The sequence below is a fragment of the Amphiura filiformis genome, chromosome 2 (assembly GCF_039555335.1).
Source record: "Amphiura filiformis chromosome 2, Afil_fr2py, whole genome shotgun sequence".
Classification (NCBI taxonomy): domain Eukaryota; kingdom Metazoa; phylum Echinodermata; class Ophiuroidea; order Amphilepidida; family Amphiuridae; genus Amphiura; species Amphiura filiformis.
In genome coordinates, this window is record NC_092629.1 from 53,719,471 (window position 1) to 53,744,981 (window position 25,511).

At 39.9% G+C, this 25,511-nt stretch overlaps 1 protein-coding gene across 1 annotated transcript in view; it reads right to left on the minus strand.

The window, feature by feature from the left end:
* Positions 1-6,733: 6,733 nt before the first annotated feature.
* LOC140146379 (uncharacterized) overlaps positions 6,734-25,511 on the minus strand; it is a 91,375-nt gene continuing 72,597 nt past the window's right edge. The window contains 8 exon segments of the mRNA XM_072168212.1: positions 6,734-11,779; positions 11,782-11,844; positions 11,847-11,958; positions 11,960-13,746; positions 16,049-16,162; positions 20,590-20,796; positions 23,029-23,470; positions 24,251-24,486. Of these exon segments, the coding sequence (XP_072024313.1) occupies positions 11,079-11,779; positions 11,782-11,844; positions 11,847-11,958; positions 11,960-13,746; positions 16,049-16,162; positions 20,590-20,796; positions 23,029-23,470; positions 24,251-24,486 (3,662 nt within the window). The 3' untranslated portion in view covers positions 6,734-11,078.

Sequence of the window (25,511 nt, forward strand, 5' to 3'; positions counted from 1 at the left end):
GGTCACTGCTTATAGTAATTCGAGTGCGCTGCTGGGGGTAGAGCACGAATCTATAAGGACCAACGCCTGACGGCGTTGACTATAGTGCTAAATATTGCGTTGGTCCTGTATGGACTAGAATCACCGGGCTTCGTTGAACGAATATTTGGAAGGGAGATCTGAAACAGATTGGACCAGTCGAGGATTCAGCGCTCAATGTACTTTCGCGTTCACTAATAATACGAGTATGTTTCTATATTGTTGCACTGACTGTGTGTGTAATCAGTGGCGTCGATTTGTGGATGAAGAGGAATGGGTTTTTGGCATTGAGAAAACTAAGGGGGGGGGGGGGGTACAGGAATAGGGCATTATGTAATTATTTATTGTTACATTATCCAGAGATGGAACTGAACCGAGACTGGGGCCAGTCTGGTCAGTATGGAGCCTACAATTTTTCGTGTAGGCCTATACATACACGGTCTGGATTTTCGCAATTGATAGGAGAAGTCCACGTAGGCCCCCAAAGTTTCTTTCAGATAATAAAAGATTAGATTCCCATAAAGACGAAACATTAATCTTTAGTTGGGACTTACGTAAAATTTACATAAAATTGTCACCATCAATCCAGTGTACATTTCCACTGATTAAAAAAAAAAATTTCATGCATTTATACACTGTGAGTTAGGTGGGGAAAGTTTTTTTTATATAGTTTTTTAGTGTTGGTGGGGAAAGTTTTTTTGTTTTTGCTCATGTAGTGAGTGAAATTAAAAAAAAACTTCCTACCCCCCGAGAATCTAATGGTTCGTCCCTTAGGATTCAAGAGTAACCTCAGCTAAGGCAAAGAAAAAATATAGTCCGGTGGCAGACCAAGGTAGGTTGGTTTTGCCAGTTACAGGTTTTTGATTTTTGATTATTGTTCTATGGGTGGTACAAAATCAGATTCCGAGTGGTGTAAAATTGTCACCCCTGGGCAATTCGAGATATCCAAGGTCAAAGTTTATACAGGGGTCAAAACTAAAAAACTTGGAAATCTTTAATTGCCCAGGGGTGACAATTCTACATCCCCATAATCTCATTTTGTACCACCTATAGAATAATAATCAGCGAAGAAAAACACTTTAACTGGAAAAAAACATCTAACCCGATAAAACAATAGTTTGCAGCCGGACTAATAAATAAATTGTTTGGTTGCCCTTCCAAGACAAAAATCGGTCGGTAGGTCGATCGATCCTTTTTTTTTTTTGCATGGGCTCCTTCTCGATTTTTAGGCCTACTCGATTTTGAAAAGGCTAGTATTGACAAATGTTTGATCAATTTACGGTAAATATTTGTGCGTTTTTGGACTGCATTAAAAGCTATTAAAAAGGAAATGCTTCTTGTTTTTAGTCAAGTATTCTTATAAAATGTTCTTGATACTGTCCAAATTTAAGGTTTCTTTTAAACAAGAGCACCAATGGTGCTGTAGCTCATTTTCCCTAATTAAATATGCAAATTAGTTAATTAATATGCTTAACAACATTTGAGTATTTTTTGTTTATATCAATTACTTTGTACCAAGTTTTAAATTTCTATGATCTTCACACAAAAACCGATTACACCTGTCTCACCTTAATATAAAGCAGGGCCAAATTTTTACGAGCTGCATAGTCAATAAGATAACAATAATGTTAATTGGACCACTAAGTACTTATCTTGGAGACAAACAACTGGGTGAGAAGAAAAACAAGAAACAATTATATTGAGGGTTTAGGACCATACACTGCAAATCCAAAGTGCCTATATTTCAGCAGATCCTCTAAAATTGGTTTGGCAGTAACAATGAGGGATTAATTACTAAATATCTATAATATCTATAATAAATTACTGAGTTTTTCAAATTTGTAAGGCTAAAAACTTCTACGTTTTACATTATTTCGGAAAACGGATTTTTGTGTTTCGTAGAGCAAAGTTGTCCGCACCCCAATAAAACGTCCAATTTTGTTTTGGTTTACGTTAAGGGTGTCAAATTATGTTAATTAGATTAAAAGGCAGGGCAAAGGCAGTGGCAGCGCACCTGCATGCTAATGCCAACACAATACACTAATGTTGACATAGCCTGAATTAGGCCTTCTATCCTGTCATCGGTGTGAGGATATTATGCCTGTAGTCTTAACTATTACATGACACAGTAGAAGCAACTATTACATGACACAGTAGAAACTCAATTAACATCTATTGTTTATTCAACTAATTGATCAACATTAGCATGTATTCTGTGCTTTTATGGAGAACATATAGTTAAAGTGAAACTTTTGAAGGACAAATTAATCAGGGTTGCCAAACCACACCATGAATAGGCCTACTCTGCTTTGTGGTAGTGCTATGTTTAATGTTATCAGCATAATGTATGATCAGGTATGATCATAACTTATATGAAATAGAGTGTAAGGAAATGTGAATAAAATTGTTTCAGCTGCACAGTGGTGTAGCCAGGACTTTTTCAGAGAGAGAGAGAGGGGGGAGGCAAATTTCATGGGGGGGATTGTCACAAATGGGCTAAAGAGTACAATGTACGACAAATTTATCCAAAATGGGCTAACAAATAATAAGTACAACAAATGCATAGAAATCTAAAATATCAGATCAGCCAGCAGGCCACAGGGGCCAAGAGGGATGTGAATAAAATTGTGTTCATCTGCTCAGTGATGTAGCCAGGACTTTTGCAGGAGGCGGGGGCAGCAAGGTACATTTCAAGGTGTGGGACAAACTTGGATGAAAATGATAAAAAATGAGCTAAAAGGTACAACAGATTTGTCCAAAATGGGCTAAAAAGTACTGTAGAAACAAATGCATAAAAATCTTAAATATCAGAGTGACCAGCATCCCACAGGGGCATGACATGATCTAATTGCAATTTCAAGCCATTGATTTATATGGAAAAGATACTAATTAATATTATACTTCTAAGTTCTAAATGATCATCTCCTCTCATACCATTAATCACATTAAATTAAACATTTACATGTACACAAAATGTACCAACCGCGAAACACCCTGACTGCGAAAGACGGGTGACCGCTAGTAGGCACAAATTTAGACCACTATTTGGGGAGTATACAATCCAGAAGATCAGACCTCAAATGTAGTCTGATAAATAGACTCAAAATTAGACACTATAAGCCCAAAACAGCATAGGGTGCATTTTACACATGGGTGGTTCTGGAATAAGAAGCAAACATGGGTAACATTATGGGCTCTTATAAATCATTGCAAAGGAGCAATTTCCAGTTCAGTGAATTGCTAGCAAACAATAAGCATGGATTTATGGTGATGTTATTAATAGTATTATTTGAGCAGTAATTTTACATATAGTTGTACAACAATCAACATTGAATAATAGTTAGTGATCTTAGTGTATATCAAACCAATTGGGAGGGAGCTAGCAGACCATGAATGTGTCTATAATAATTGGTTCCATTTAAGTAATTTTGTCCAGTATCAGTTTAACAAAGGCTAATACTCCAGATTCATATCTAATCTCCAATACTAGAAGTTTTGCTGAATTTAGACGTTCTGGGTTTGCAGTGATAGCTGCTCCATAGACATTTGGGTAATTTCTGCATTCTATATTGTGCACATTTTACACCTGGCAGCTATTGCAGATAGGGTTTTCTTGCCCTAAACCCCTAATGTGTACTTTATCTCTTATATATAAAATTGTAAAAACACATCTAGGTAGGGTTTATGCAATAGCTGTCAAGTGCTTTATTTTTAAGATTATGTATAGGGTAGCTATTGCAGATACGACCTTCTCGATATAATTACTTTCACAACATGTTTGCCTGATCTAATTAAGTGTATTTAATTAGCTCTCAGTTTATTTGCTCAGTATTTTATGACTGCTAAGCCTTTATAGTTGTTTACTGGTCCCCCCAAAACCTCCCAATTGGAAAAATTACACATTATTAGCACATAGCAGCACCATTGAGTTATTAGTTAGCCTTGGTGCAATATCTATGGACTTGCAAAATGTATGGCAAGCAACACTGAAAAGCAAACATTGAAGCCGCACTGAAGCAATTAAAATTCAACATCTCTTTTACAAAATCGCCAGATCAAGGAGTTAGAACAGTGTTTGTAATATGATCAGCACCACAAACAGTCTGTAAAGGAGACTATTCTATGAAATCTGGTAAAAAATTTCGTAAGAAAATGCTCCAAAAATCACACTTTCCGTACGAATTTTCCTAGCTAATTAAGTAACAATCATGAACGATCATGCAAAGATTGCTCCCTCAAATTAGCAGCTCCATTGGTCAAACGATGTAGCAAGAGAAAGTAAAAAACATACAGAAATATGGACTACACCTATAGCTACATTTGCGGCTAAAAAGTGATTGAAAAAAAAAAAACTAAACATATATTATACATATTTCGCAAAGGTCAAAAATTTATCGTGCATACCAAAATGTTCCTCTGATCATATAAGGATTCAGAAAATGTATTTGACCCACCTCCAACTCGTCGTTTCGGAGTTATAAGCCAAAAGGTCAATGGTTAAATGTGACAACGGGTAACATATAAACTCAACCAATAAAGTATCGAAACGATTATAGATGGTCAGATATATCGGGAAATGAAATATATAGCAAAAATTTATTTAATGTATATAAAGCGCAGCTTTCTCCTGCGCATTTTGATAACTCTTTTGTTGCTCTACGATATCATTTGGTCGAGTTATGGGCGCTTGAGTGGCTTCAAGTCGGAATTTGAAAGTTGCACTTAGCTCCTATTCAAGCCAAATGCGTTCGTCACACACACAAAATCAAGACAAAGATGTGCTCGGTTTACTTAACCATGAACTTTACTTTATTTTACTCCTTCGACTTCCAACTTCAATACTTGCTACCCTTTACTTATCTCTGACTTATCTCATGAACTCTTTCTGCTGACATCTCAATACTTGGTGTGCCCACCATCACACACACTCATTTGAATTTGGCGGACAAAAGCAATGGTCATTTATTGGTTACAGTACAACGCATTTGGCTTGAATAGGAGCTACGTGCAACTTTTAAAATCTGACTGAAGCCACTCAGGCGCCCATAACTCGACTAAATGATAGCGTAGAGCAACAAAGGAGGTATCAAAATGCGCAGGAGAAAGTTGCGCTTCATGTATATTAAATAGGTTTTTGCTATATATTTCAGTTCCCGATATATCTGACCATCTATAATTGTTTCGATACTTTATTGGTTGAGTTTATATGTTACCCGTTGTCACATTTAACCATTGACCTTTTGGCTTATAACTCCGAAACGACGAGTTGGAGGTGGGTCAAATACATTTTCTGAATCCTTATATGATCAGAGGAACATTTTGGTATGGGTTTTTAAAAAATGTGTGCAGTTTTGAATTTTGACCCCTGCATAAACTTTGACCTTGGAAATCATAATATTTTTACATGCAACAATTTGCACTTATACTATAAGTTACAGTTTTAAGACTGTTCGAAAGCAGTGCAATATGCAGTAGACTATGTATTATCAAAAACATTTGAAGGTTTGTTTTATTATATTGCGTGTTCATAAAGAGCAGTAGAGTAAAATCGACTGTTTGTCAACCTGCTGCATATAGGCCCTACATCTGTACATAAGGCGCAGAATCCCACATGACAATGAAGAATTTAACAAAGGCCCGGGTCAATATTCTTATTTTGGGTCCTTTTCATATCTCAAAATGCCAAGAAGGTATGACCCCCGGATTGGAGTCAAATGAAAGAGAAAAAAGTAAAGAATATAATAAAAATATTTCCCCACCCGGGGGTGACACTCATAAGACCCGGATCAATATTTATATTTTACGTCCTTTTCATATCTCGAAATGCCAATAACGTAACGGTACTATGACCTCCGGAGTGGTGTCAAATGAAAGAGAAAAAAAAATAGAGAATTAATAAAAATATTTTCTCCACCAGGGGTGGGACTCCTCATAAGACCTGAGTCAAGATTCCTTTTAAAGACCTGGGTCATTATTCATATTTTGGGTCTTTTAACATTAAATATCTCATAAACAAAACAAATTTGTGATCCCGGTGATGTCACATGAAAGAGAAAAAGTCCGACATGTGTGACAGTACATGGAAGCTACGGTGTGGTAACCGCTCTGCAGCACTTCGATCGATGTCTTATTAGGCAAAAAAAAATTGTTTACTTGCCCTCCAGTGGATTTTAGGGGCGAGTTGGAAAAATATGTATTTTTTCTAATAACTCACTACTGTATAAGCCTAGATTAGCATTGGTCATGTGGAAAGATAAATTAATACTTCAGACCGTCAATACCCAGGACATACGTGGTGGATTCTCAAAATGGTCTACCAAAAATCGCTTGCTTCGCCCCCTTTCGACATGCCAAAAAATCTCCCCGCCTTTTCGACATACCCAGGCCAAAAAAATCTTTGCTCCCCCTCCTTTTTGCCAAAAACTACCCAAATACTAAATGACATGACAGATTTTGGGTAACCACAATTAAAAACTTTTGTATTTGCATATTTGAACATATCCTGACATGTGTCTACGTCAAATTTTAGGGCATATCGAATGGTGTACAAATATATGTACCAATAATTGCTTCCCCCCTTATGTCCTGCCAAAAATTCCCAGTGCGGCACTGGAGGGGATTGTAAGCCGACTCTTGATTATTTGCGAACCTGGTTTATTTACTTTTTTTAGTTGTGTGGAGTCCTAACCAACAAAGACGACACAGGACACCAATCTTGAGGTTTTTTTCACAACACTGTAGAGAAAATGTTTAATTACTTTTCATATCACAGTTAAGTTTCATCATCATCATAATTATTTATCACCAAAATAAACAGTACATTATACAATCGTTCCATTACAGAATAATCTTAACACCAACTTATATTGTAATATCAGTTGGACTGATCTACATAATATATTTCCCAATATTTTGTTACACTCATAATATAACAAAATAGCGTTGAAACAACATAAAAGCATCACATTTTTTTTGCATGACAGGCATTTTCAACAATACCTGCTATGCTGATGTGGTCCATATTAATAAACTTTTCCCACCCACCCACCTATCACAGCAAGTTGCTTTTTGTACCCACTCATCAAGAGTCAGATTGGGCTGTTGTATTTGGAATACATACACCCCTTATGGAAGACCTGACTTTAATCGTCCACATACTTAGGGAGTGTGACTTTCAAATGGGGATACCTGAATGGGTGACCCGCATTTGAAATCGGCATCGCCTGGTGTGGACGATTACAATTATGTCTTCCACAGGGGAATAGCCCACTACACTTCTCAATGCAAACTTCACATCTGCTGATGAGGACCGCATCAACAAACTTGAACCCCAATTTTTCAACATACTGTATAGGCTAGTATATATTTTGTTTAGTTAATGGACTGTGTGTGTGTGTGTGTACACAGTGCAACTTTCAAAACTGCATCTTTTCTTAAATACATAATGAACCATTGTTGACCGAATGCAACAATGTGAGACATAAGAATACACCCAAATGTATTAGGAATACAACCAAATGTATTAGAAATACACCCAAATGTATTAGAAATACACCCAAATGTATTAGAAATACACCCAAATGTATTAGAAATACACCCAAATGTATTAGAAATACACCCAAATGTATTAGAAATACACCCAAATGTATTAGAAATACACCCAAATGTATTAGAAATACACCCAAATGTATTAGAAATACACCTAAATGTATTAGAAATACACCCAAATGTATAAGAAATACACCCAACCCAAATGTATTAGAAATGTTTAAGGAATACATCCAAAGCTATTTTCCAAGTCTTGTCTGGGAACTCTGAGCTTGTGAACGCTTTGGTTCAACCTTTAATGTGTATTTTGCCTTTACAGCAAATGAAGAGCTTTGTTTCAAAACCCCTTACATCCACTTAAGCAATTTTGAGAAAACATCAAAAAATCATCAAAAAAATATGGGGGTTTGCAACAAAAGCAGTTTTTGGCGGGATGCTTAGGTAGGATGAGGATCCCGCCAAAACCTGCTTTTGTTGAAAACCCTCTTATATCAGTGATTTTCAGATTATTTTTTGATGTGTTCTCAAAATTGCTCAAGTGGATGTAAGGGGTTTTGAAACAAAGCTCTTCAAATACAGAGGCAATTTTGCAGCAGCATTTTTCTTCAGCGGCAAACATTTGCTGTGGTACAGCGGAAAATATCAACAACAAAGTCTTGAGCGCACCTAATCATTTGAGCGAAAAATCCCTAGAGAACCAAAAATGGGCTATTCCTTTTGAAATCCATACACCCCTATGGAAGACATGACCTTAATCTTCCACACAGGGAGAGTGAATTTCAAATGGGGCTACCTGAATGTGTGACTTCATTTGAAATCTACACTTCCTGTATAGGACATTAAGGTCACATCTTCCATAGGGGTATATGGATTTTATCTAGAACAGCCCAATGCACAATGGAATGGAGGACGCACATTTTCACCAAAACTGACGTCCTGGATGCTTCTGATGGCGACTTCACCAGAATGTATAAAGGAATACACCCAAATGTATTAGGAATACACCCAAATGTATTAGGAATACACCCAATATATTAGAAATACACCCAAATGTATTAGAAATACACCCAAATGTATTATGAACACACCCAAATGTATTATGAACACACCTAAATGTATTAGGAATACACCCAAATGTATTAGGAATACACCCAAATGAATTAGGAATACACTAAAATGTATTAGGAATACACCCAAATGTATTAGAAATACACCCAAATGTATTATGAACACACCCCAATGTATTAGGAATACACCCAAATGTATTAGGAATACACCCAAATGAATTAGGAATACACCCAAAATACATTAGTTTGGATATCATCTGGGCACAAACTTGCAAAACACAAATTCACGCAGAAAACATCATAATACTGTGAACTTTTGTTAACTCAAGTTTTCAGACCTCCGATTTAGTTTTTGTTATAAAAATCATCACAATTTATATATCAAGGGCTTAAACCAGAACTGGCCATGTCCAACATTGGACTATTCCAGTTGAAATCCATACACCCCCTGTAGAAGACATGACCTTAATCTCCCACACAGACAGGGAGTGTATATAAATTTGAAATATTTCAAATGGAACCACCCATTCAGGTTACCCCATTTGAAATTCACACCCTGTGTAGGAGAATACAATCATGTCTATCATATGGGGTGTATGGATTTCAACTGGATATAACCCATTTAAACACAGGCCATAGCCAATGCTCTGGTTCCAAGCCCTCGGTACGCTCAGGACTTTGAAAGCAATTAGTGTTAGGCCATCTTAATTTAACAATTCATCTCAAAGCTCTTGAAAACCTAATACAGAATGCTTTTTTTTAGTTTCTTTTTTTTTTTCTTTTTAAAATTTTTTTTATCTAGTTTTTTAAACAAGAATTGACCACCTTCTCATTTGTCAAGGAAGTCATCACTGTGGACAAGATGAAGAATTTACTGAGATTAACAATTTAGGCTATTTCGATGTCTTACGATGTCAGACGTGATATTTTTGTGTGGTGGATTTGGAAAAAAAATATAACAGGAAAAAAAATCCTGAAATTTACTCAATCCGGTAGGGCTAACGCGCAAAAAGCAAGCGATTTTACTAATGCGCGCAGGGGCTTTGAGACAAACTATTAAATTAAGATGGCCTTATCAAGCACTCTTGTCTTAACAGAATTTGTTTTTACAACTGTCACATAAAATGTAAAAAAAAAAATCAAAAGGTACGCTCTTGATCCTCCTCCCATTGCGCTAATCGATTTTAAGTTCAAACTCCCCCTGTGGAAGATTTTTGGAAATATCTTCCACAGGGGGAGTATCAATTTAAAATGGAATTAGCACATTAACCAACTCTATTTAAAACACACCCTTGTAGAAGTTTCAGGTTAAATCTTTCTCGGAGGGTGTATGAAATTCAAATGGAGATGCCTAATGTGTTCATTCCATTTGAAATTCATACTCCCCTTGTGGAAAATATTTCCCCCTACCTCACCATCATGTGATATTCTTCATATCACAATGTAACAGAGAAGACAAGTTTTCCTTGTCACACAAGTTAATTTCTCTTCCCCATAATATCACACATGATCCACCAGCAGATCATTCATCGGCACTTAATATGATATCTCTTTTGGGCTATTCCATTTAAAATCCACACTACCCCCTGTGGAGGATTTAGCTGAAGTCTTCCACAGAGGGAGTAAGAGTTTCGAATAGAATAGACAATTGGGTAGCTTCCATTTGAAATACTCACTCCAGTTGTGGAAGATAGATAATACAGGGATAGTACGAGTTTCAAAATGATTAACCCTGACCAATTACATTTGAAAAATATACTCCCCCTGTGGAACATATTTCCAAAGTCTTCCACAGGGGTAGTGTGAATTTCAACTGGAACAGATCATTTAAATCGCTAGCAATTTACTTGCCATGGCTGTGGTTATCATTTCTATTTTACTCACACAGAAGGTAGAAACATCAAAACTCTGTAACTGTCTGTTGCCACAGGTTGGCCAACAGTACTGCATGGCATTCGAGAATATATCTTACCCTTCCCAGAATCCTTTGCAACATGATGCATCACCTTATTTCACCAGATGACACTCCTATTACTTTGTGCATTCACTGCTCATGTTGAGAATAGACTGGTGAAACGTGGGTCGATAGTCAAGAAATAAAACAGTTTGCAACATCTGGATGTGCATGCAATGTTCATTGAGGTATGTTTAGTCACTATCGACCCATGTTGCACTGGATAGCAAATCAGCAGATTATTGCAATGGAAGAAATGCATTGTGGGAAGTGTAAGCTATCCTCTCTGGTATGGCATATTACAACCCAAGTTAACCAAAGCTATGGCAAAAAGCTGTGACATGTTAGTATTAACTTAAATATATATCCTGTTATCATATAAGGGATGCCATACCGTCGGTACCTTGCTGTATTTAGACCACACAACACACACCACTATTTTCCAATGTGGGACCAGGTCCAGACTCTGCTGTACCATACAACACACACCACTATCCACTGTTTTCCAGTGTGGGACCAGGTCCCGACTCTGCGTACCATACAACACACACAACTATCCACTGTTTTCCAGAGTGCTCCATCACGTAGTCAGTCATCACTATCTGAGAGTGTTTCATACTGAGCTGACAAAATCTGCGTTGTCTCTTGCCCTCGCGTCCGGCAGCTCCCGGACCCGGCGCAGGAGATGGGCCACGACCCGGTGCACGTGGCGACGGAATGCTACGTTGCGGGTTAGCCAATGACGAGGAGGCGAAATGAAATGGCAGCGCCGAGTATGGAAACTGAGCAGATGGGAAGCCCTGCTGAGAAGAGGATGGGAGGAGCGATTGAGATGGTTGCGATCCGGGTTCCTCTGGTCGTCGAGATGTTGCCGACGATGTTGCCGGTCTTGATCTCTGGTCCTGTGGTTTGCTGTGTGACGGAGTTGCATCTGATGCGCTCACAGGAGGGGTCCGTGGCGGTGATTCCGTCTCTCGCGTTTCTGTACTGGATTGTCTGGGGCTGCCGTGTGAAGGGCGTTGGCTTGTCTGCAGCCCTTCAGATACTGGCTCTTGGCGGCCGTACAACTCTGAACCACCCGAAATTTTGTTCTCGTCTACTTGGAGACCAGGTCCCGATTCCGCTGTACTGGTGCTTTCCCGACTATCGCAGCTCTGTGGAGTGGACAAGGAACTGGACATGTCTGCTTCAAAAGCTGCGCCACGTAGTCGCCAACACGGACTTGCTTGGAGCGCCGCCAGAATCGCTCTACTCGACCTGCGATTCGATCATTCTGTCGATTGATCTGCGGAGATCTAAAGTTATTTCCTTCTGTGGGTTGCCTCTTTGAGGCATGCTGCTACTGCTAGACAGTGCATTGCTTTGACTCCGCCATGGGCGAGCGATTATTTGATGTAGCACCAATACGGTGCCTCATTTGCGATGACATACTGTCAGCGGCTTGCCCTTTGGACTGCTGATAATCGGAAGCACTACTACTCTGAGGAATTGGGCTGCTTCTAGAACTTTCCACTTCGGACATTCCCGCTCGAGATCGGTCAGGCAACATGCCACCATGCCTCCATTTGCTATCAGCCATGCCGCTGCTCACAGCGGTCGACTTTGCATAATTCTTTTTGCCCTCCACCGAGATCCCACTCGATGACGCATCGGGTTGTATGTTTGAACTTGAACCCAGTCCTGTACTTGTCTCGGGAGAGTCTCTTCGGCGGCCTAACGAAGCCGGCCGACTCGAGTCCAAACCCCATCCTTCAGAAGCCTGAGGTGAATTGGATTGTGAGCTATGTACATGAACTCGTGGAAGAGACCCCGCTGACGGGCTCTCGCTACTGTCCGCTTTATTCGAGTCGTGAGGGTATTTACGAGGCCACGGTGGCAGGTCCCCGTGGCTGATTGGTGAGGCCTCGCGACCGGCTTCTGTTGTTGGATTACGCGACGGATTACTGCCGCTGGCAGAGACCATATTACGCGTATCAAACTGTGGGGTCCACCTATTAATCCCGGCACCATTGGAGTGACTATCAGGCTTATCAATAACAGGGGACCTAGATTGCCCTGCTGTATCGGCCAGTCTCGCGTTAGTACTACCTGTCCCCCGATTTATTTTCTCATCGCCGTTACCTGTATCGGGACTGTCGCTAGATCCAGGTGTTCCGGCACGACTTCTGTTAAGCTGCTCTGCTGGACCCGCTTTAGACGAGTGCACGTTCGATCCAGGCATAGGCGAGTTCTCCCGTCTGCTTGTGGCGTCATTCGTGGAACCAACTTCGCTCTCTTGCGACTTTTTCTGATGGTAGCGCATGATCGCTGACACGGAGGACGAAGGTCCTTGCTCTCGCGGCGGACGTACCGTTGTATCTACTGCAGGACCCTCCCCGCTGGCAGCACTTTCATGCTCCCTGTTCCCACCACTCTTTGAAGTTGAGCTACCCACCGTGTGATTATAATCCAATGATATGATAGAATCAATATGTTCCGCTAGGGTTATTGGACGGTTGCTACCTCCAGATTGGGTAGGTTTGCTACCATTCGCAGGATTTCCTGAGTCCGCTTCAGATCTTGCCGCCATCGGGGCCACATTTGATTTGTTAGGCAATTCATTTCCAGTCGACGAAGAGGCCATACCAATAGGCTCTTTGTCTTTGGGAACAGGCTCAATTTCTTGACCACTCCGACCAATTTCTTGACCACTCCGACTTGGTCGTTCTTGTGGCCCGCTCGGTCGGCTAGGCTGAAAATCATTACTGTCCGAATCTGTGCCTTGATCCTGCGCTTCCAACAACGGCTGATTGATGGACCGGGTGATGATCACATCAATCAGACTAGCGGCCGTCAGCGTTGGTCTTTGCGAAGTCTCTGGTTCGTTCCCACTTCCTGGTTTTGGTTTTTGGGTATCCTTTTCAAACAGAGCTGCGAATATAGCCGAAGCATCCTGTTGCATCGCGGCCGATTCCTGACGAGTCTTGTCCGCAGGTCGCCCTTTACCATCCCCATGTTTCGGGGGTCTTTGAGGCACCCTCCCGTCAGACCCTGATGGGCCAGACTCATTTGGTCGTCCGTCTTTAATCATAGGTTGCCGCATGGCATCCCGGGCCTTATCATCTGAGGATGTTGATATCCTTTGCTCTTGGCCATGAGTGACTTGCCTCGCATAGGCAGCTGCAAAGAACATATAACACAAAAGCAAATTACATTAATATACCAACAAATGTGTAATAAAGAAATAGAGCTACCAAATATTTTCAAGTTGTTCTCATTTGTGACCACCAAATTTAAATGGGCTGCAATATTAATGTCGGCATTTCACTTTTTCACATATTAGTCAAAATAAGCTTAACTTTAAATTGATAATATTTCCTGTCCCTTCTTTGCAACGTAGTAAAAAATCAGTAACAGAGTTGGGAAATCTTATATTTTATCAACAAAGGCGAGGGACTGGTCAATCGATATGCTTGAACGAACCGCTACACTGTTCAATCTTATATAAGTTTTTTGAGACGTTCAATGGACCATATCGTGGGTTCAAAACCAGAAAGCTGTAACTCACTATGACCAGCTCTCACAAAATGAGTATGAAGTTGGCTCCTTGCTTGGTGTTCAAAAATTAATATTTCCTCAACAAGGTCTTTGTTTTCTAATTTGTCATGATTAATGGACTGTATCTTCTACTATGGTACACTGGCGACTTTATGCTCATTTTGTGGGAGCAGGTGATTATGAGGCTTTCTGACACTTGATTTCTCAAAACAAGCTCTGCCGACAATACTGCCCATTCTGCCTATGGTGGTCACATTGGGTTTCAAAATTGGCCCATCAGCAACATACATACTTAATGGACTTTATCTTCTACTAGAGTACACTGGCGACTCATTTTGTGGGAGCAGGTGATTATGAGGCTTTCTGACACTTGATTTCTCAAAACAAGCTCTGCCGACAATACTGCCCATTCTGCCTATGGTGGTCACATTGGGTTTAAAAATTGGCCCATCAGCAACATACTAAGAATCAGTTCTGCACACGATGTGGACAGAGCATTAATATTTAGACACTGAATTTCAAATCTAATTCAGCTCTCATCTGCAAGAAAATTCACCTGTACTATAATTATTCCTAATTTTTAGTGTAAGGGATCTGATAGCAACATTTGCACAGTATTTTTTGTGGGACAAATGGGAGACATCCATTCAGGTAACCCAATTTGAAATTCACACTCCCTGTGTGGAAGATTTATGTCATGTCTTCCACAGGGGTGTAGTGATACCTGGAATAGCCTATCCGAAATTCTGGTTTGTCGGATTATAACCTTTCCTTGCAGCCTCTAGACAAATTGCAGTACATTTGATTTTTTTCAACGTCATATCCATATTTCAACCAATGGAAGAGCAATTCCCACCATTTTTGTAGGTTTCCCCAGGTTGTTCTCAACATTCAACGATATTCTCAACTCTATTCCATTCCAAATTTTCTTTACTGACTCACCTTTATCTTTGATTCACCATTTCCTTATGACTCACCATTTTCTTTGTTGACTCACCATTTCCTTTGACTCACCATTTCTTTATTTACACATCATTTCCTTTTGACTAACTTTTCCTTTATTGACTCACCAATTTTTAGACTCGCCATGTCCTTTATTGACTCATTGTTATCTTTATTGACTCACATTTTCTTTGACTCATCATTTTCTTTATTGACTCACCATTTTCTTTACTGACTCACCATTTTCTTTACTGACTCACCATTTCCTTTGACACACCATTTTCTTTATTGACCCAGCATTTTCTTTGACTCACCCTTTTCTTTACTGACTCACCATTTTCTGACTCGCCTATTCCTTTGACTCACCTTCTTTATATTGACTCGCCATTTTCTTTATTGACTCATCTTTTTCTTTATTGACTCACCTTTTTCTTTGACATTGATGGCATTCGCGAAGTTGCCACATCAACCAAAGCAGCAAATGCTTCTGAACCACTTGACTCACCATTTCCTTTGACTCACCATTTTCTTTATTGGCTCACCATTTTCTTTATTGACTCACCATTTTCTTCACTGACTCACCATTTTCTTTATTGACTCACCATGTTCTTTATTGGCTCACCATTTTCTTTATTGACTCACCATTTTCTTTATTGACTCACCATTTTCTTTATTGACTCACCATTTTCTTTATTGACTCACCATTTTCTTTATTGACTCACCATTTTCTTTATTGACTCACCATTTTCTTTATTGACTCACCATCTTCTTTATTGACTCACCATTTTCTTTATTGACTCACCATTTTCTTTATTGACTCACCATTTTCTTTATTGACTCACCATTTTCTTTATTGACTCACCATTTTCTTTATTGACTCACCATTTTCTTTATTGACTCACCATTTTCTTTATTGACTCACCATTTTCTTTATTGACTCACCATTTTCTTTATTGACTCACCATTTTCTTTATTGACTCACCTTTTTCTTTGACATTGATGGCATCCGCTTTAGTCGCCACATCAACCAAAGCAGCAAATGCTTCTGAACCACTTGATGGGTTGCCAGGGGATTTACTATTGCTGCCTCCTCCTGCTGGATGATAAAAACAATTGACATGTTTACTGATTTGTTTACAAGTTTGTTTATTTACTTTTGCTGACAAGTATCACTACTATAATACACTCCATATTTATTAATCTTAAGTGCACGTTAGAATATGACCGTTGCTAGGTCAACTGGATCACACTTTCTTTGTTACAAACCACTGATCGAAATGATCACAACACAAAGCATATGGCATATCAAAATTCGGAACAGGTGTATGAGCCCAGGCATGGAGCAGTAATCAATCGTTACTAATGTGCACTACAACAGCAAATATTCAACAGTGGACCTGCGCTCCGTCAGCGTAAATATTAGTAACCTCCATGTGCGCTGTGTTGTGCGTTGAACAAACTGCACATGTCGCTGGCTCAGATTGTGATCTGCACTTCTGTTATTGATCGACCTGTTTTAGACTGTTTGATTTTTGGAAAGGCAAAGTGCTACAAAATTTTTGAGTTCTTTTGTAAAGTGAAGAGATGAAAGTGATGGTTGTGAATGAAGAGGAAAGTTGTATTTGTTTTTAAACAATATGATAATATTTTACCGATGGAATCAAACAAGTTGAAAATCGATGGTTATGAATGAGGATAATAACTTTTGTATCAGTTATTTTTCGGGTATTGTAAAAAAAAGCCCTCCCAGTAACCGAAGCTCAATTACTATAACCTCTAATTAAGCAGCAATTCCGCATGAAGTGAAAGACAATACTATTGTTTCCAAAAGTTTAAACTGACTTTCAGCACAAAAATTCACTAACCTTGAATTTTCGATGTGTGACACACATCTTCATCAGAAGAAGTCCTAAGATGTTGTGATGGACTTGCCCTTTTGTTGATCATTGGCAACTTTTGGTCTAATGAGGGCGTTGTATAAGGTTGGCAATTCCAGTCCTTGATCGCGATTTAGTTCTGGCGATTTCTTCTTGATCTGGGGGGCCTCCCGCACTAGGCGGGGGTACTCGCTATCATCCTTGGCTAACACCTTTGTGGATTCCCAGTCGATGTTGTGGTGAGACTCTGTTTTGTGCTCTGCAACAGCAGAGGGTTTGCGGCTGGGGCAGTTGACTTGTGCTCCTTCAGTCTATCTCCGAGTTGTCTACCTGTCTGGCCGATGTATGAACTTGTACATTCGCCGCAGGGTATCTCGTAGACCACACCTGATTTTTTCTCAGTTGGAGTGGGATCCTTAGGTGCGACTAATAGTTTTCTCAGCGTACGGTGCGGTCTGAAGCTTGTAGCAACACCGTGAGGATTTGAAAATACGGCTGGAGCTTCTGTGACAACCCCTCTATAAAGGGTAGGGTGATGTAGGTCGACGATTTCTTTCCCTCTACTTGGTTGGCATTAGTAGGAGGGTCAGGAGTGTTCTTACTTTTGTCCTTAGCTTTGGCTAAACCGAAAGTCCAATTGTGGTAACCACAACGTCCTCACGCGGACTTGCTATGTTCAACTTCCTTCACCCTTTCCTCGGGGTCTGTCACCGCTATTTCAGCTCTGTGAAATAATGTCCTGATGACACTTAATTTGTGACCGATGGGATGGTGTGAATCAAAATGGAGGTATTGATCCGTATGTGTAGGTTTTCTGTAGATGGAGATGCTCACGGATCCGTCGGCGTTTCGCAAGACTTTGGTGTCCAAAATGCAAGGAATCCGTCCACTTCCGGTTCGCTGGTGAATTTGATATGCTAATTCTGACTGTTGATATGTTCGGTGAAAATTTTCACATCAGTTTCAAGAATGATAACGTAAGTATCGCCCACATAACGAAGCCACACGGAAGGTTTGACAGGTGAATTGCGTAAAGCAGTGATCTCAAAATGTTCCATGTACAGGTTTGCGATAACCGGACTGACCGGGCTGCCCATAGCACAACCCCCACATTGTTGATAAAATTGTCCTCGGAAAACAAAGTAGGTAGTACTGAGGCAAAATTCCAAAAGTTGTATCACTTGGTCAGCCGTGAGATCTGTCTTTTCTTTCCAGCTGGTGTCCTTCTTTAATAAATCCTTCACTACATCTACCGCGCTCTCCACAGGGATACTCAGAACAAAGCTGATACGTCAGTAAGAAATCTGGATTTCACCCGGCTTGAGACACAAGGTTTTGATGCGCTCAACAAAAGATTCAGTGTTCTTAATGTGATGTTCACTTTTACCAATCAGCACGTTCAAAATCTCTGCAAGATACTTAGCGGATTCATATGCAACTGAATTGATGCTTGAGACAATTGGTCGAAGCGGAGCTCCCTCTTTATGAACTTTTGGTAGCCCATAAAACGATGGCACACAACATGATGAGGGGTATAACTTGGAGTACTTATAATCCGACAAATTACCCTCCGACTTAAAGTCTTTCAGTATTTTGATAAGCTTATTTTGGTAGGTCTTAGTAGGATCTTTCTTAAGCTTACCATACGTGTCACCACTGTCTAACAATGCATTGATCTTCTGATCATACTGTTCAGGGTCAAGAACAACCGTAGCCCTGCCTTTGTCTGCAGGCAAGATGGTAATGCTACGATCCTTTCTTAGCTTGTATAATGCATCACGCTCGCCTTTAGAGATGTTATTTTTTGGTGGTTTAGCAGATTTCAATGCTCCTGTTACACGAGCACGCAATTCCGCCGCCGAATCGTAATCAATACGAGTGGTCTTATTGTATTGAAGTCGCTTAATCGTGTATTCAGTCTCAGTGATAATATCCTCGACCGGTATATCCTTCGTGACGGGCAAAATTCAATCCTTTTGCAAAACAGAAACCTCCGCAGTGCTCAAATTCATGAGGATAAATTCACAACCCACTTATCCTTGTTAAAGTTGGTATCCTTGGTCGAATTTCGCATCCATTCCGGCGATAATTCCAAGTTTTCGTGGGTGATTTTAATCGCTCAAGCTTCCGAATTTGGCGCTGTTTGACCGCAGTGTGTTCGTTCAATTGCGCACGCTCCGTGAACTCACTCACACGATCAAAATCCGGGTCATTTAAATGTCCGCGTAATTCAGATTTTATTTCCTCCTTTCTTTCGCTCAACTGGACGATTTTCTGGTTGTTCTGGCGAATCCTTTCATTCAAAAGAGCTCTTTCTGCGTGTCTCAGAATACTATTAGCCTTATGTCCTTTCACACACGATGATAAACGAAGGCTTTTTGGCGTGATGTGAGAGTTAAAACAGCACAGATTAAATCGTAGATGGTTCCGATATCGCGCGACTTTCCTTGCCGTCCTCTCAAAAGTTCTGACAGAATTCAGGCAATCCTTGCCATAAATTTGTCCAATACTCGAATGTAAGTTCATACGTGCTGGTAATAAACAATTTCCAAAAGTTTAAACTGACTTTCAGCACAAAAATTCACTAACCTTGAATTTTCGATGTGTGACACACATCTTCATCAGAAGAAGTCCTAAGATGTTGTGATGGACTTGCCCTTTTGTTGATCATTGGCAACTTTTGGTCTAATGAGGGCGTTGTATAAGGTTGGCAATTCCAGTCCTTGATCGCGATTTGAATACTATTGTTCCTATTTTTGGAATTTATAATAACTATACTTTCTTTAACTCAAGTCTTCTAGTGACGTATGTGCGTAGTTTGTTGGTACCAAAATTTATTTTAACTTGTTTATCCCCCCTCCCCTATAGACTGACGTGTGACGCCATTGCCTGGCAGTATGCATGCAAATTATGGCAATTTCCATTGTTCATTGCCCTGCAGTGCGTACGCACATGCATTTTAAATTGCCCACCACAATTTATATAGTACAAGAAAGCCATTGAACAGTGTAGCAGTTCGTTCAAGCATATGTGACTGGACGAGGCAAATCAGCCGTAAAGTCAGCCCCGGTCAATTTTGTTTTATTTTGTGTTTAGAAAATATATACCATAAGCTTTAAAATGGTATACCATTTGACTTCAAACGATATCCAAAAGCGGGGTTATGATTTGTTGAACTCTGTTCCTTCGACAAAATTGTTTTTTTTTATCGGTTCTACATGTGTCTCTTTTTCTACATTTCTGGTAATAAATATCCAACAGTCATAATTGGCGGTCATTTCAAATCATCCCCAAGTCAACAAGGTTCAGAAATATCCTCTCATTGTTCATTGTTGATTATACATACCTAGACAAAATACAATGCTTTGTTATCTACCACTTGAACAGGATTTAGCCAAAGCAAACAACGACAAGAACTATTCTATAGAAATAGGTAGAAGCTTATTATCCTCTTCAGCAGTAGTATTATTGATTGATTTAAACAGCGTTTGATAAGATACTTGTCGCAACGAATTGATACACCTATGAATACGACCTTCACATACATTTTACACTTTAACTGAGAATACAATACTCACATATCGATAGACCAGTCCCTCGCCTTTGTTGATAAACAATGGTTTCAAGTGGTCTATTCCAAACTTACCTGAGCTACTATCAGCCCGAGATCTTCCCGCTTCCCCTCTTAGGTCTGGATTTGGCACCCCTGTCGTGATGCTAGGTGGAGGTCTCATCGGAATCCCTCTTGAGATGCTCCCCGCTGAGGAGGCGGCTGGGCCCATGCCCATGGGGAGTCCGCCTAAAGGGCTGGAACCGCGGGTAGGTTGCTTGAAGCGTAGGTGAGATGGCATGCCTGTGAACGAACAAAATTCATAACCTCACGAATATATATGTGATGCACAAGACCCAATCAAACTTATTTATGTTCCGGAACGTGATGTGCGGATACTACAGTGGACCAATATAACATTAGTAACCTCTGCGTAATGTACATATTCTACACAAACGAACAATTTACACACACACGTAACTAACGTATTTGTACATCGAATGATTAAACGCCGTCTGCTATTCGATTTTTTAAAAGGGAAAATAAAAGTTTTTTAAAAACAATATGGTAATATTATACCGATGGAATCAAACAAATTGAAAACTGATCGTCATAAATCGCGATTGACTTTGCATCAGTTATTTTTCGGGTATTGCTATAAATCCAAACATTTTGCTTGGACCTCGGAATATCCTTGGGGGCTGTGCCCCTCAAGATATTCATAGGTATTCAAAACAAAAATGTTCTGATTTTTCACAATTCCCTCAAAATAACTGTTGCGCTCTTATTAACCTGGTTTCAAGCTGTAGCCGTTATCTATTCATATTGTTTATTTCCAAAGGGGTGAACCACAAATTACTTTACAAGGTCCACTATGTAACTTGTGAAGTGCCTAGTAAGGCCTAAATAAATTGTTTGCTTGGTGTAACATAAAAAAAATACGGTAGGTCTGTCGGGATCTTTTTTTTTTTAATAACTGTAAATTGCATTTGATAAAGCCCTTGGAACTTTTTACAAGCCGACGACGGATGTCGGCTTGTTCTGTCTCTTCTCAATTCTTTCTTCTTCTTTCTTTCTTCTGGCAACCAATCAACTGCATCTAGCTTCGCAAAGGATTGACAGATTTCAACCAAAGTTGACCCAAATGACCACTGGTAGGTATGCCCACATTGCTTATTACAGAGGGCCTCATTCAACTCCTACTTGTGACCACAGAAATGGCTTAACTGTGTAATCCCCATAGGAAAATACAAAAATGTGAAATTTAGATGCCAGAAACCTTACGTAGAAAGATAAAAAGTGTCAACTGGTATACTTTGATACAGAAGTTATCATACAGTGATAGTAATTTTTTTTCAAATAAAATCGCTTTTCTGTAAAATGGATCGCCATACTGAAAAATGTTGCATGTACTTGCTTGTTTGTACAGTAATTCATTGTAAGGTACCGTCAATGATGGTCACAGAATTTGGAAAAATACATTTGCCCATAACTTCGCTAATTTTTGTCCTACAGACATGGTTGACCCCTCATTTTTTAAGTTAAATAATCACCTTTCTAAATAAATCAATTTCAATGTGAAATATCATACTTGAAAATTTGATGATCATACCTACCACTGGGCTAGGCCAAACCTTCCATTTGACTTTGACTTCGCTGTGACCTTTGACCTAGCTATAATGGTCAAAAAGGGGATTTCACAAAAAATGCTACTCCTTCCACAAATTTCATGCAATGATCATGTGACTCATGCATATGAATCAACATGTGGCAGTGCTTAAAACTTCCTAAAAAGAATTGAGGTCAAAGGTAATTAAGGGGGTCATTTCCGGTCTGAAAGCTAAAAATATTCAAAAAATCACTGTCTTTACAAAATATATAGCAGAGAGTCGCCATTAGCACACATGCATTGCTACTAGCCAGGGTCTTTAGGATGCCTACAGGTTTGGGGTCAAAGGTCATTAAGGGGTTACTTCCGGTCAAAAACCAAAAATGTTCAAAAATTTTTATCTCAAAATGTAAACAGACCAGAATAATATAACCAACATACATGAATCAGTGTTACCTGATGTATGCATGGTATTTTTATTTTGGGGGTCAAAGGTCATTAAGGGTCACTTCCTGTTTTAGCTGAATAACTTCAAGAATTTTTATCTCAAGAACTGAACATGTTAGAATTTTTTAATTAAAATTGAAACAATGCATTTTGTCGGTGTACATAAGGTTTTTTTTACATTGAGGTCAAAGGTCATTCAAGGGGTCAAAAGGTCAATCAAAATTTTCAAAAATCAAAATCCATGTATAAGTTCCGATTAAGCTGAAATTCACCAGGAATATTTCTTATGACATCCTAAGCACAGTGTAAGAGCAGTTGACCCCATCCGTAACCCAGGGACAAGTTATAGGGGTCAAATTGCGGCTTGTATTCAGCGCCTGTTGACTCTAGTTCTCTACTTTTTTTTTTTAATTTTAAGTTTTTTGTTTGTTTGTTTTTTTCGCCACATAGTCAAATACTCAACCGATGTTAATGCTTACCCTGCCATTGTCGCGACAGACCTGCTGCCGCTGCCTGTTGGGCCGCTTGCTGTACAGCAGCCTGCTGGGCCGCCTGCTGCACCGCAGCCTGTTGTGCTGCCTGTTGCACCGCAGCCTGCTGGGCTGCCTGTTGTACGGCAGCCTGTTGGGCTGCCGCAGCTGCAGCGTACTCAGCAGGGGATGTAGCCTCACGTTGGAAGGGCGACGGCTGCTGATGTGGTCTCTCCGGCGCAGAGTGTGGGGACGGATGAGCCTGGGAGATGTGTGGGCTGAGAGGGGGATGGGGCGAGCCTCGCGTCACAGGCGCTGTCGTGTATGGCGGGTGGATTAAATGTGGGGCTTGGAACTGATGGGCTGCAACGGCAGCGGCGGTTGCTGCGGCTGATCCAGCATGACCAGGTATGAAGACATGTCCATGAGATGGAAGGTACATGATACCACCCTGCAAAAAGTTAACAACATACATTTAAAAAAATAATTTGGAACATATTGATTTCACACCTCGGATGTATGGCAGTAGAAGACAAAAGAAGAGTGGAATAGTAAATAGATTAATCCGATTTGTTGGTAGACTTTATAAAAGATTTCTTTTGAACAAAGCTTTTATCACTTCATCTATCATGGGCGATAAGCATAATCAAGTATCAGGTAGGTCCATCCTTCAAAATATCTGAACTCTAACCCTGGAGAAATGATTGCAACCCATCCTATGTCCGTATCATATGTGCCCATCCACCACAAACTGGTCGTAAAGTCAGCATTTTCCATTTTGAGATACAATCAAAAACAGTATGTGGATTTCTATGTAAAATATAGTAGGAATTTGACCTTTGATGAACCATAACTTCACTTCCAGATGTCCGATGAAGCTGGTTGAGGTGTCATTTTAAAGCTGAAAGTGCATTCTGTCAAAATCTGCAATAAACAGAAAATGACCTAGAGCCGACATTACTACCACTTCGTGGTGGATGGTCACATATACGATATATTATGTGCTGGGACTGTAGCATGGCGACTCATGTCTTGGAGACATACGAGAGTCAGTCAGGTTAGAGGTAGATACTAGGCTTCTCTGAGGTGGTATAGGTGCTCCACAAGGTGTGGCAACCCTTCTAATAGATGGCCAGGTTTGTGAGGTGCGCTGGGACTGTAACGTTTGCTGAGTGGTGACTCGTGTCTTGGAGACATATGAGGGTTGGTCAGATTAGGGGTAGGGGCTTACCTGAGGTGGTATAGGTGCTCCATAAGGCAGTACTTGCATGTGTGGTAACCCCTCTAATAGATGGCCAGGTTTGTGAGGTGTGCTGGGACTGTAACGTTTGCTGAGTGGCGACTCGTGTCTTGGAGACATACGAGAGTCACTCAAGTTAGGAGTAGACACTTGGGGGTATGGTAGCCGTGGTTGTCCCATCTGTTGTCCCATCTGTTGCCCCATCTGTTTGGCCGTCACAAAATCACCTGGAGGGAAAGAAAATGGGGTTATTTAGTATATTGTCTTTACATGTATTTGAAATGGGCTATTCCATTTAAAATCCACACTACCCCTGTGGAGGATTTAGCTCAAGTCTTCCACAGAGGGAGTATGAGTTTTGAATAGAATAGACAATTGGGTAACTTCCATTTGAAATACTCACCCCAGTTGTGGAAGATCAAGGTAAATCCATAATACAGGTGGAGTGCGAGTTTCAAAATGATTAACCCTGCCCAATTACATTTGAAAAACATACTCCCTATATGGGACATATTTCCAAAAGGGGAGGTGTGGATTTCAACTGGAATAGCTCAATAGTACAATGGTGTGCTGATCTCAGCAATCATTATTCAAGATTTCATTTACAACACATATGTGTAACAGCCTAATGCTTTATGGTGAGGTCAAGCTATGGGCTTATGCACTTAGCTAGGGTCTTAGGGCCTTAGCTAAGATCTGTCAAGTGCCTGTTATTTTCACCAAAACTGCCCGTCCAAAATTTGGCCCTGATAACATAAACTAGACCTCTGCACCTGAGAATTCAGGCAGTTCAAATAGCTATTGCTATATAGCTATATAAATTGCAGTTCGCAACACACAGTGGTGTAAGTGAAGGAAAAAATTGGTTTCTGAGAAAAACATGCTTGAAGGATATGTTACTAATAACGGAGTCAATACTCTTCCACTGTTATCTTGCAGTGGCCCGATTCCATTTGAAATTGAAGTTTAAGTTCCAAACTATTAAACTGTATCTTTAAAAAGGAATAATTATTTTAGGATATAGCTAGCTCTAAACTTATACGCCACCACGTGAAATGGAAAATTTGGAAAAATCACTCTATGCCACTATGTGTGGCGACTGACGAATTATGCCATCAACTAGCAAGCACAGTTATACAAAATTATGCCACACTTCTGAAACCTTTCATAATTTAGATATGATTTGTTGATGTTTCATGCCTTTTCTCAAGAAATATTTTTGCTTTAAATGGCAACAACATTGTCATGACAT